The following is a 14,392-nucleotide window of genomic DNA, read 5'->3' on the forward strand; positions in this document are numbered from 1 at the left end:
CTCTCTCTCTCTCTCTCTCTCTCTCATAATTTAATTATTTGTGTGTTTTTTTACATCGGTTCAAAAATTTTAAGTATTGTGTACTTTATGCAAAATACAACTGCAACCCTGACTCAGCCCTGCATTCCACAGTTCATGCCTTCTGGTCTTTTCTAACCTGAGGCCCGGGCAAGTGAAGTGACTTGCCCCAAATTAGTAAATAGCAAAGTTGCTTCAGAACTGAATCATTTGGATGGCCAGTGTGTTTCTGGTTCTGTAGCAATGTTATGTTCATATAGGGCAATGCACTTATGCTGGAGAAAAAAATGTATTCCATGTACTTTCCCAGCTATATTCAAAGCTATAAGAACTAAAGAAGATTGTTAGTTGCTCCAGAGATTATTATTAAAGTTTCTTCCTTGAGGATTATAATATCCTGCTTGCCTCTCTCTCTTTTGCTAGATAAAACAAATGTTTACTGCAATGTGCCTCTTCCTAATTTATCTGTGGTCAAGTTTATATGCACTATTAAAAACCAATATTTTGTAATAAAATTAAACTTGAAATTAAATTAATGCTAATGTAAGTGATTAACAGAATATACTTAGTGGAAAACATCAATACATGTGTTGTAATTGAATTTTATCTTGTAATACTGTTTGCTCCTTTAGGGAATGTCTCTTTAAGGCATTCTACTTATAAACTCCTTGTTCATTTAAAAACATAAATTAATTCTGAAACCTGCTAAGAGGTTTTTTATCTTCCTTTATTACAAACAATTAGCTTAATCAATTAACAGCTGAAATTATATCTGTAGTCATTAGGTTTAATTGCTGAGAAATATGTCATGTCTTCTTTATTGGGAAAAATGTATCACAATTTTCTTACAGCCTTTTTACTTCCCAAGGGCAAACACTTCCTAATAATATAATAAAAGCCAAATCAAGAATGTATACCTATATACATGTACACATATACATAATGATTTTTAAGATTACACATGGTAGTACTAGGGAAAATAGACACGATATATATATATATTTTTGTATTTGGACATCATTCCTCTGAAAAGCTCCATGCTGCATTTTGATACATGGATGTCATATTTCATGTCACATATCAGTAATGCTTATATTAGATGTCCTTCACAACTTTATACAAATTTTAATGCAGCAACTTTAAGGCAATTTCAGACACTTGAGAGTTATATCAAAAATCAACTATTTCTTCTCAGTCAGTGCGTTTTTCTCTTTACACAGAAGAATCCATGTATTACATCTGTGTGTGTGCTTTGTGTGCATGTATAAAGATGCAAACAGCATGTTGCTCCCATCTGGATGGACAATGTATTGTTGCGTAGAGAGGTTTGATCCTGGTCTTTTCACCAGAAAAGCGTGGGCTAAATCATATTAAACTGCCAATTTGCATTTGTTGATACAAAATTAACATGCTATTTTGACAATTTGCTTGTGCATTTAGTGGTCATCTTGTTACAGGCAAATGTGCTGAATTTTAATTGTTTAAAACCTTCATTTTTCTAGTTGAAATTTTATTCTTAAAAATTGTGCTTCCACCAGGAACTTGTAAAATGACGGTTTGCTGCAATTAACATCTTCTTTCATGGTGGTGTGAAAACTAGGCATGACCTTTTGCCCTTATACAGCCTTTGTCTTGGGTTTTTCCCCCTAATGCAATTCAGTAAGCTAACACTTTTGTGCCACCCAATCAAGAGACTAACATCTCACCATACTTGTGAATATTCTTGCAGAAGCATAAGTATGTGTGGGGATTACTGTATTGTTTGCAATCAAACTGAATAATCATTATGTTTCATTAAACAAATATAAAAACCTTTTTTTGAAGGCTGTCTGGAAGCCTACCATGTGCACATACACAGGCACACATGAACACATATACTCACATAATGCCCAAGAATTCACATTTCAGCCAACTCTCAAGAAAGGCTGAATGCATACTAAGCTTTAGGGAGCATCAGGCTTGTCATTGAACCTGAGTCAAAGGGCTAAGAATTCTGAGACTACAGAATTCAAAGGCTTTGAATCCTTTGAATCCTTTTCAAGCTCCTTTCCTGAAAACACTCAGAGAGCATTGCACTTCTAGTCTTTCTCTTTGTTTATTTTTTCATTCATTCCATGAACATCTATTTCATACTTCCACTGTGCTGAAGGCTAAGGAGTGAGGATTAACAACAGAGCCCCATCTTCAAAAAACTTACAATCTACAGGGAGTAGCGGAGTTATATATTTTTGTGTCTACTTTGTAATTGATCTAAATTATTAGTCCTCCCAACAAACATGAGGTCTTACTGTTTTCATTTTACAGATAAAGAAACAAGGTGTCAGGAAGGTTAGGCAACTTAGCCCAGATCTCACAACTAAGTGGTAAAACCAGTTCATTTTATCCATTGTATCCACCTTTACTGTCTCCTAAGAAAGACGGAAATAAAACATGCACACAAAAATAGGATTGTTGTTATTAAAGAGGGATGGTGTTGGAAGACCTTGGCATCAGCTGTAATGGTCACTGCTTAGCAGGGAAGTTAAAACCAACATCTGCCCTTGAAAGTGACTTGTGACCCAGGGCTTGATTAAAGGATATCACTTTAAAATCGAAGAGTTAGGTATTTTCTTCATTTTTCAGACAGAGAAAATGAGCAAGCTATGTGAACTTGAAACTCTAATTTGTCTTTATATTCATGCAATTGTAAGACTTACTAATTTATGTTTAAAATCTTTTGATGGGTGAGTTTTACATAATTGATCATGCAAGCAAGCACAGATGTGTGAAAACAAATAACATATATGGTCTAAAATACCAACACATAATGTTTTTCATTACATGTCTAGTAATTGATCAGAGGTGGCACACTGAGGAGGGGGGTCTTAACATGTAGAAAAAGAAGGGAGGGAGTTAATATGTGCTCATAGTGTTACATTCAAAAGCAACTCTGCACTGAAGACATGCTTCTCATGTTATCAATATATCTATCTCTAAAAGCTAAATTTAGAAGTGAAATAAACACCACAATTCCAGTACATGCCTCAGGTGTAAACTTGTCTAACAATTATTTCATAAAACATAGGTTCTGAGTCAACATTGCTGATAAATGAGCAAGGATCATATGAGAATACTTTAAAATATTTAATCAATATATCAGACTTAAAGGTGAAAAAATAATGCAAAAATCTATGCTAAAAGCAAAAGCTATACCAAAGGTGTTATTATTTCAAGCAATATCATCAATGTCTAAAAGTTAGGGGCATTTCCTACATAATCTTTAATTCTCATAATATCCCAGGCATGAGAAAATGGTAAATAACTTGTACAACATCACAAAAGTGAGGTTGAAAGCCAGGACCAAATGTGCATGCTTACGTTATCTGTTCAAATAGCTTCATTCTGACCTTGATAAAAAAGGGGAAAAAATCTTTAAGTGTCCACTCATCTTTCTGGCTTTGGATTTATGCTTTTAAAAGTTCAATAAGCATAAACTTTTAAAAGTTCAATAAGTGGTGTTTATAATAATTATAAAGTCATATGGATTATTTAAGTGGGCCTTTTAAATGTTTGCCATATAAAATATTATGTTATTGGGTCACCTGTATGTGCTTTCAAAATATCAATTATTATATAACCAATACAAAGAGAAAGCCTTATTCATTCAAACCAAAAGACTTTTTTTTTCTGTGTAATGATCAAATAATATGGATCTAATCACTTTTTATTTGACAATTAAGTAATAACATGATTGTGAATTTGCTGACCCATTCAGTTAATTATAACCCTTCCATCTCAATGTTTTGTCAATTTCAAAAGGATTTTTGAGGGTCTATATTATATAAAGTTGACTCCTTTTCAAAATATAGTTGGAAAATAAAAGAAAAATAATTCACAAAAATTATTTTTAAAAAAAGTTTTTGAAACAAATGTTCTATGGAGCAAAAAACCACTGCAGGGTTATTGAAACAAGGGGTTGGCCAAACCCCTAATCTAGAGAACTTAAGCCAGGTTATCCACTTATTTCTTTAAATCCAGCACCTCTATTTCCTTACAATGATGGAATCATAAAATGTATAGTTAGCATGCCAAATAATTTGTCTACACTAATTGTCGGAGCTGATTTGAAATCTAAGGTCTCCTCTTTATACTTTATCTAATGAGCCAAATTTGATATGAAAAATATATAAGGGCATATAAATCAGTGCTCTGGGTTTAGTTTCAGAGCCCTTTTTATAATACCAATAGTGACACTACCTTTTTTGTCTTCAATCAGGCAGTTTTAGTAGATACATATTTTAAAGGTGAATGATATTTACGTGGTAGGTTAGCAAACTTATTCAGTATAGGGGAAGACAGTAAATACTTTAGGCTTTGTGGGCCCTATAGTCTCTGCCCCAGCTACTAAACTCAATAGCATCAAATAGCCATAAACATCAACAAATGGGCATGTCTGTGTGCTAGGTAAAACTTTATATACCCTGACATTTGAATTTCATATAATTTTCATGTGTCACAAAATAGTATTTTGGTTTTTTTCCCCCCAACCATAAAAATTCTTGCAAAAACAGGCAGTGGTATTTGGGAACTGGGTTGTATGTTGTCAATCTCTGTCTGTTACCTTGACAATCTCTGTAAAAAAGCCGTGGTGCTTATATGTTTGTTCTTTATGTACTTTTGGTTAATAATGAATCAATTTCTCTGCCCACTAAATGGGAGAGGGAGAACATTTTCAGTGAGAGTGTTAACACCTCTGGCTAGCCTCATGACCCTTAATGATAGGGACAGCCCTGATGTAGGTGACTTGCCGTCTCCCCTAATTCTTGAAGAAGTGGCTTCCCCTTTTCGAATCACACCAGTTGGCCTTCATGCCATTTCTTGGATACATTTTCTGTGGGATAAGGGAAAATTTCAGTGAAATTTGGTAACTCCTGTTTCATTTTCAGCCAGATTAAAGTTTACATCCCCGCACCCCCCTCCTCACTTGCTGAAAATGATAATTTCTCCTAAAATGGGTTATCCAGGTGGGAGAAGTTGGCACAGGAGAGAGCATGGAACTGATAGACTTTTCCCCTCAGAGCACCTGGAAATTAATATTGATGCGTGTCTATTGTTTAAGACATTACATTTTATTCACAACTATCAAGGCTCACAGCTGAACTTATTCTGAGGCCAACAAGGCACATGCTTGATATTGCCCCTGTCTTCCAAATCTCTGAATGAAGGATTATTGTTTATATGCGACCTCATGGGACATGAAAGTCAAAGCCAACAGCCCTAACTGGTTTGGCTCAGTGGATAGAGTGTCAGCCTGCAGACTGAAGGGTCCCAGGTTTGATTCCGGTCAAGGGCATGCACCTTGGTTGCGGGCACATTCCCAGTAGGGGTGTGCAGGAGGCAGCTGATCGATGTGTCTCTCTCATCTCTCTCTCATCAATGTTTCTAACTCTCTATCCCTCTCCCTTTCTCTCTGTAAAAAATCAATAAAATATATTTTTCAAAAAGAAAGTCAAAGCCAACAGAGACAAGCATGCTTGTAGTAATTCTAGTCTGGTATCATTTTTAATACTGAAATGCTCCAACTGCTTATTTCAGTATATTTTTTCTCTTTATTATTTACATATTTTGGAAAATTGAATAATCTAAATAAATACTATGTAGATTTATTTTTGGACAATATTACTGTTCCTTTGTCCTCTGGATGGTGTTTACTTGGTATTGGGAAGTACTTAGTTTATTTTTTAGGGAAATTAATTATTGAAATAATTTCAAGACTCCTTACTTGTGCTGTTCCTGAGAGGTGGAAGGACCAGGAGACAAGTCATTAACAATGTATCGGACTTTACAGTTTCTCAGTCTCTTTGCACATTTTACTTCTCTGCTTCCTACAGCCATGTGAAGAATGATGTGCCAATTGACATAATATACATGTAAAGTATGTACAGTATACATGAAATATATATATGTGAAGTCTATAAAGTATACGTAAGTATATGTATATATGAAATATATGTATACAATATCTGTATAAAGTACCTACAAGTTCAGAGATATATATTACTAGAATGTCACAAAACAATCGAGATCTCAAAGTCATTTAACTCTTTCTATTACACTATGTTTTTCCATCTAAAGAATGAAAGCTACAGTTATATATTCTTTGGAAAGAATTGAGTCCTATAATGTGATTTTAATATATATATATATAATTTATAAAATTTTAAATTTATAAAAATATCTCAAAGAATGTACAGAGGGTTCTGTATACCTCACACCCAGTTTCCACTATTGTTAATATGGTACATTACCGTGATGCATTTGTCACAACTAATGCATCAGTATTGATGAATTATTGCTAAAGCCCATACATAGTAATTTATTTGGATTTCCTTTTATAGGATGCCACATCAATTAATTTTAGTCAGCATATCTCCTTTCCTTCTCTAGACTGTGACAGCTTCTTGGACTTTGCATATTTTGTATGACCTTGAGTGTTTTGAGGATTGTTGGACTGATATTTTGTAGGGTATCCTTCCAGTTAGGTATGTTGGGTGTTTTTCTCATGGTTATATGGAGTTGTGGTTTGCGAGAAGAAGACCACAGAGCTAACATGAATTTCTCAACACATCAACAAGGGTGCATACTCTCAATATCACTTGTTACTGTTGATCACCTGATGTGGGGTAGGTTGTGTCTGCCAGGTTTCTCGGCTATGAAGGTACTCTGTTCCCCCTTTCATGCTGTGCTCTTTGGAAAGAAGTCAGTGTGTAGCCTATTCTTAAGGGGTGTAGATCTATTTTTCATCTCCTTGAGGAAGAGCTTCATTTGACTTTATGTCTATGGACTTATGAGTCAAGAATATTGCCTCTGATGAATCATGTTAATATGAAAATCTTGTCCAAGAGATATGTGTTAATATTAATTGAACAATTGTTTGTGATTGCCTCTCAAGGTATACTTACTTGCCTGTGTATGTTTTTATTTCATTCCTTCATGGTGTACATAATAAACACATTTGGATTAAAGACAAGAAACAAGGCCACTTGATTAAATAGCTAAACTATAAGAGTTTATTTTCTGGGCTTAGTTTCAAATTAGTTGTAAATCTACTCCCAGAGTTCTCTTAACTCCAGGGGGAAGTCGAATGGGATTTTATGGCTAAATTTAAATTGGATATGAAGAATTTGATAATAAAACAAAAAAAAGAAAGTCTGAAATATTTCCTGGGTATTATTCTTAATACACTTCATATAATTTCTAAACATACTATTTATTTTGTCTAAATAAATGAATTAAAGAGTAACATCTTACTATCAGAATGAAATGTAATTTTTAGACACATTTTAGAGGATTTGGCCACATAAATGGCCATAGTAGTAACATTGGAGTTCAACTTGGGTGAATTAAAAAGTAAGTGTACCCTCCAGGAAATAATATTTAAAAAATATGTAATATTTAAAAGTAAATTCTGTATCACACTTGATATATTTGTAAAAATATTTAAAATGTTGAAAAATGTAATTGGCTACTTTCTAACAACCTGTCTTTGAATTCTTAAAATGTTTACTAGTATCTCTCTTTCATGGGTTGGACTATGCTTTCTTGTGGAATTTGTATTGAAATTTGGCCACCAAAAGAGAATAGGTTAATATGACAGGGTCGTCTGAAAAAGAAAAAGTGGTTACTTTTCTTCTATTAATATTTTAAACGAAATCAACCAAATGAATATATAAGTATTCTAAAGTAAAAATGTAAATAATATAAAAAACTATACCTTATAACTACACTCTTAAACTTCTTTTTAGATTTTAAAGAGTAGATTATTCTTAACAAATTGACATACTTATACAGCATAAACTTCTCATGGACTAAAAACACATACTTATTATAGGTAAGGTGATATGGTTATGCACATATGAAATATTATGACAACTGTGAAATATATTGGTGTGAGAATTAATCCAGGAAAATTATTTTGCAGTGACATATAATAATTTGCAGCCTAAAGTATTAAAAAATAAGTAATAAATGAGTGAATGTTTGTGTGGAGCAGTAAATACAATGCAAATATTGAAGAAGTGCTATAAATATCTTACCCTTCGTGTTTTCTAAGAGGCAACAGAAACTGTTAGTGATGTTGGCATCTATTCATGCATAAAATTTTTTCGGAGAGCTCAATCACTGTTCAGCATGTTGGGGCTACTGAGCTGAATGAGATTTGGGGCCTACCTTCTGGGAATCAGGTGTTACCAATTCCATTTATAACAGTTTATTGTCATAATAAATTTTGTTTGTATTTCCACCATTTTAGAGTTACTGTATTTTTATTGCATAGATTATTAATTCATAAAATATCATAACCTTTTTGAAAAATTTCCAAGCAGCTTTGGCAATCTCCTATTGGGACAAAAGCCTGTTCGTTATATTAACTCTTCAAACACATAGGACTGCATTTAGAAAGTGAACCCCCATGTTCAAGGTCCTGAGCTAGGAGCCAGAGGACATCAAAAGGCATAAAATACAGCTCATCCTTTCAAGGAATTTTATATTAAGCTAGGCACATACAAGAACTTTATCTAAGAGTATTATTTTGGGGATTCTGCTAAATTGCTTGATTTTGTTTTATTTGATAAGCACTTTTTTACTGACTCATAAAGCCATAAATATATTTGCATTCTGAGTAGCATCTGGGAACAGTAGTACATACAACAATAGTTATTATTATAATTTCTAAAGAATATCCAGGGGATAAGAGCATGATGTAGTAGAAAGAATATTAATTTTACAGTCAAACATATCATATGTCTATATCACAACTAATGAGCTGTGACCTTGATCTAGTGTGCCTTAAATTTTCTGAGTCAGTTTGCTCATTTGTGGTATGTAGATAAATCCTAACTTTCAATGGATCTGGGAGGGTTTAATGTGACACATATAGAGCTCTTTGCACATGCTTGGCAGAAAGCAAGTGTGGAAAACTAGGTATTTGTCAGTATTAAAATAATAATTCTTGAGCAATACCTTACTGTTTTCAAAAGTGACTTCAGCCCTCATTGTCCCAATATGCTAAGGTTGTGGGTTCAATCCCCAGGCAGGGCACATGCAAGAATCAACTAGTGAATACATAAATGAGTGAAACAACAAACTCTCACTCTCTCTCTCTCTCTCTCTCTCTCTCTCTCTCAATCAATCAATAAATAAAAATAAAAAGCCACCTCACTTTTATTATGCAATTTAATCCTTACAGCACTTCTGGAATTGAGATATTATCAATTCAGTTCCTCAGATAGAGAAGCCAATAAGTGGAGTGCATAGAGGAAACTCGACACACCTGAGATCTGGATCCTGGTCCTTTAGCTCTCGGTCCTGCCCTCTCCATAAAAGATTAGGTATTTGTTATTGCCTTGTTCACACCAAAACCTATGTGCTTGGCTTTTGTAAAGATATAACTTTTTGAAGTCTTAACGTCCTCATCTTAGTACAATGAGGGCATTGTGCTAATTTACCTTCCGAATCCTTTTCAGTTCTGTGTATATTGAGTCAGTGTAGTGTAGTTGTCAAAGGCATGGTGTTGGAGATGAACTTTGGGGTTCCAATCTTAACTGCCATTCCTTGGCTCTGTGACCTCAGTCAAGTTACTATATCTCTCTGTTTCATTTTACTTACCACTGTGGATTAATAAATAGTACTTTCTTCAGAGCATCATCATTGTGAGGAATAAATGAATTATGCTAGAATGGGATATGCTATAGAGTAAGCAATAGGTAAGTATTTGCTCTGATTATTTTGCCAAAATTGTAACATCAAATTCAGAAACTCCAAGTGAACTATTTAACCCTTTCTAGTTATAAAGTAGATTTGCTACATAATTAAGTGGAAACTTCCCCATCCTGGATTAATGGCTTAATTACATTGCTGTCTTTAATTCTATATGCTATTTATAAACAAGCAAATGTTTTATTTCAAGAATGGAAATGTTCATTAAAATCTATAAAACATAGACATATTGGGACCTAGAAGACAATGGAGTCAACATAAAATATTTGGCAAATTGCTTAAAAGGATAAAAACAGTTTTATTTCTATATAGTGGACTTTTACAATATATTGGAAAATATTTATGCCTAAGTTATCTATAATAATAAAAGGGCAATATGCTAATTAGACCGGACATCTTTCTGGACATCATTCCGGACGTCCTTCCAGATGAAGCCGGCAGCCAGAGGGAAGCCCGGGTCCCGGGTGCCAGAGGGAAGCCGGTGCTGACAGCCGGGGGAAGGAAGGCCTACTCTTGCACAAATTTTGTGCATCAGGCCTCTAGTTGTTTAATAATATCACAATGTTTACTAATTTAAGTAGAAAATGTATTTATAGTTTCCATACTTTAATTTTGCTTTGTAAGACATTCAAGCAGCTGACATTTTTCAAAACAACTACTAGCACAGTGCAAACGACAACAAAAACCTGCTTTCATTCCATTTTTTTGTTCTGTATTCACTCTTTCTTTTTTGCTAGGTGGCATGCATGCAGTGGGTTCATGGAGACCATACAATGCTTGAGATGATTGAGAAAAAGCGTTGCTTGTGCAAGGAAATAAAGGCTAGACAGAAAACGGAAAAGGGTCTTTGCAAACAGGATAGCATGCCTATCCTGCCCAGCTGGAAGAAGAATGCAGGTGCAAAGAAATACAGCCCTCCACCCTATTCTAAACAGCAAACGGTATTCTGGGATACTGCCATATGACTGTGTACAGGATGGCGTGAGCTCCACATGACTTAATGTGAAGAGGGAGGTCGACTCATCATGTGCTAAGTAACTGTTCAGTATCTTTTCTGTTGGAATGGAACATCAGCACTTCCCTGGAAAACTCATGGGAAGCTGCGCTTACTCATGGCAAGTGCAAAATAAAATGTATATTTCCTTGCAATTAAGGCACACTTATTTATCACGGATTATTTTGAATCCAGGAAGAGATTAAGATGTACATATTTTACTAGTTTATGGGTGACACCTGAAATAATACACAATATACGTATATAAATGACAGAAATATCAAGAGTTTTACTATATGATATAATTTTGGTATTAACTGGTTTGTTATCTTCTCTTTTATATATGTAATCCCTTGATGCCTTTTATTATTAATTTTGCAGTTAAACTACTTTTTTCTGCCCATATTTGTCTTCTGTACAAGAGCTCACAGCTATAAATCATGTTCAATCACACAATATATGATCTGGTGCTAGTAAAGCATAAGTTCAATATCATAGTCATTAAGAACACATGTTGTTTCATATGTTTTTAAGAGTTTGACAGGGAATGCATGTGAGTGTGATGCTTAATGCGATGCTTAATTTGGATGTTCACATTACATCGACACCGACATTTTTGCTACACTGGCTTTCTAAGAATTTCTATTGAATATCATCTTGATACTAAACAATGGTTAGTCACACTCCACATAAAGTTATTAGGATATCTTCGGACATCCCAGCAGAAAAAATTTCCTTCAGAAATGACATTAGGGATGCCCATCCTTGCATCATTGATCTGATTGGAGGAGACCAGGGTTCACTGTGACAAGGGAAGCAACAAGGAATCAAAAGTTAAATAAATAGTGAGATGGCATTCAAGAAGCTGGGACCTGTGGCATTGCAGCCACTGTAATCACTATTTCTAAGTAAATTCTCATGTGTCTGTTTGTCCCCTCCCCCATTCCCCCTCTCCCCCCCCCCCCCCCCCAAGAAGATGAGAAATAAATATTTAACCAGGTGCGTTTACAGATTTTAGTACACTAAATGTCAATCCTCCTCAAAATTTAGGTCTATTAACGAAATGGTATTTCTTGTACATTTTTTCACCCTAGTTATTACCACATTTTTGGGTCACAGTCTTCTGTGCATGAGTATCACACCCATTCCCACTAATTATGACACCGTGACCAAAGAATTATGACCACTTATTTATTTCATTTTCTTTCAAGGAAGAAACAGGAAATGCAGGGGATCGGGGACGGGGTGGATTCAATTTTATGAGGTGGTAAAATTTAAGTTAAACAAATTATATATATCTTTTAAAAATAGCTTGTTAGTTGAATATAAATATTGCCACAAATGAATAAAAAGGCAACTATCACATATATTTTGTATATTTAAATTACTATTTATGCTTCTTAAAATTGACAGTATGTGGTTCTTTAACAATCAATTGAGTATTATATTTCTGAGAGACAAGGTATGTGTTTGAAGTTATTGTCATAGTGGTTTTCCTTGTAAGGGTTTTGACAGCAATAGTGCAGTGTTGCTCAATAAAACCAAATATAGCAGGAGTTAGGGAACTTTTGTAATCTATATTCCTAAAAAATCTAGTAATACTTTATCAGTAATAGTTCCTTTCAAGCCTTTGAAATCTTATAATTTTTTAAGATTTTATAATTAATGTATATTTTGATGTCCAATTAGAATTCTGAAAAAAAAAATAAGGAAAAGGTAAGTGGGAGCATGTGTATTTGTTATGTGTGCGTGAATGAGGACTCAGTGGGAGAACTGTGTACATAAAATGCTTTCTAAAGTTTTAGGTTTTGCTTGTATACCTGAGGTGGTAAAAACAAAAAAAAAAGCAGAACCACAAGTTCAGGAAATCTTGGAGGGATCTTAAGGAGCTTAAATAAACCTTGTTGCCATATTTCACCAGTTATGAAACCCAATAACTCATGGGACACAAATCTGAGTGATAAAAATGTGTTAAGATAAAATCATAATTAAAATAAAATGTATTAATAACCCAAGTTGTTATACTGATTCAAGTCATTAGGACCACATACACTCAAGCCAATCAATCAGACATAAGACATCAGTTCTTAGCATCTTGATTATGATCTTGGTTTATTTATTATATTCAGGCTCCATAGGGTCATGATTGGATAATTCCCTGGAACTTATATTTAGGTAACATGTGTAAGCACGTTTTCAGATGCCGATCTTCTCCATATTAGTCTGACTTAAGCAGAAGGCTTTTTTAATGCTGGCCATTTGTCAAGAAGGAAACAGGGGTACTGACATGATTTGGGCTGGATTTAGCCATTCCCATTTATTCTGCCCAACTTACGCTGTTGCCGAGTTTCACGTACTCCTTTTTATTTATTTTTATTTTTTAAATACATTTTATTGATTCCAGAGAGGAAGGGAGAGGGAGAGAGATAGAAACATCAATGATGAGAGAGAATCATTGATCGGCTGCCTCCTGCACCCCCCACACTGAGGATGAAGCCTGCAGCCAGGGCATGTGCCCTAACCAGGAATCAAACCGTGAACTCCTGGTTCCATGCTCAACCACTGAGCAACACTGGTTGGACATCAGATACTCCTTTTTAAAATAAGTTATTTTCTAGAAAGGTAACTTGTTTGAAATTCTGATCTTAGGCAATGGTTTCCATTTAATTTCTCTCAATCTTGCTTTCAATGGGAAGTAATGGAAAGATCTGGAGAAGTGGTTTCATGGATTTTGGCTCAAGAACTGTTACTATGTGCCTATCCCACTGTCTACTCTGGCTTAGCCTGTATGGCAATAGCAAATCTATAATGGATTTCCTCTTAGTATATGCTTCTTTATGTGGAGGGAAAAGGAGGATAGGACAAAGAAAAAAAGCTTACTTTCTCATGGTCATCAATTAGGACACTTTAGTCTATGAATTTGGTTAGAAGATGACAAAAATCCACCTTCAGCCAGAACAGCATTGAATGGCAATGCTCATCTTTTTCTCAGTGCCAAAGAACAGATCTTATCCTGGTATGGTTAGCAGGTGGAAAGCGCTCAGACCTATGAAAACATGGTCTTTTCATAGCAAATTTTAGAGACACAGAATTTTATTGGCTGTCAGCCAGATGCTTTTATATGTGAGAAACTTCCTAGCTGAGAAGAGACTAATCAAATCCTGAATTTCTGCCCAGTCCCAGTAGCCAGCACACTTGGAGGTCTCTTAGGAGTTCTTTATGGGAACACTACCCCGCTTGCCCTGTGTTCATGCTGTCGAAGCAAGTGTGGAGTGAAAAGTGACTGATCTGTGTCAATGAGCATTGCTATCCTCCCATATAAAATTGCTGGGAGAGTGAAACAAATGAAACAGTGGGAGGTTAACATTTGTAGTTTTACAGAATACACACCTTCAAATACATAGCCACTGTGTAAATACAACCAGACAGAACTTCATTTTTCAAAATAATGACACCGGAACTTCAGAGACACTGAGGTTCCAGAAAGTTTTCTTTGACTGTTTTGGAGAGGAGAGAAACCTTTTTCTTACTAGGTTCTGGCTTTAGCCTCATTCTCACACACCTTTTGGGTTGACCCTTTTGAGTGAGGTTAATGAGCAAGTCAAAAACACTGAACAACCCTGT

The 14,392-nt window shown here is 34.8% G+C and overlaps 1 protein-coding gene across 3 annotated transcripts in view; it reads left to right on the forward strand.

The window, feature by feature from the left end:
• Positions 1–11,726, forward strand: part of NYAP2 (neuronal tyrosine-phosphorylated phosphoinositide-3-kinase adaptor 2) — a 209,251-nt gene extending 197,525 nt beyond the window's left edge. For all 3 annotated transcript variants that reach the window (XM_070422265.1, XM_070422264.1, XM_070422266.1), the window contains one exon: positions 10,512–11,726. In XM_070422265.1, the coding sequence (XP_070278366.1) occupies positions 10,512–10,739 (228 nt within the window). In that variant the 3' untranslated portion in view covers positions 10,740–11,726. The remainder of the gene's footprint in view (positions 1–10,511) is intronic.
• Positions 11,727–14,392: the final 2,666 nt, after the last annotated feature.

The sequence above is a fragment of the Myotis yumanensis genome, unplaced genomic scaffold, assembly GCF_028538775.1.
Source record: "Myotis yumanensis isolate MYYU_CA2020_CCGP unplaced genomic scaffold, mMyoYum1.0.hap1 SCAF_8, whole genome shotgun sequence".
In the NCBI taxonomy this organism is placed as follows: Eukaryota; Metazoa; Chordata; class Mammalia; order Chiroptera; family Vespertilionidae; genus Myotis; species Myotis yumanensis.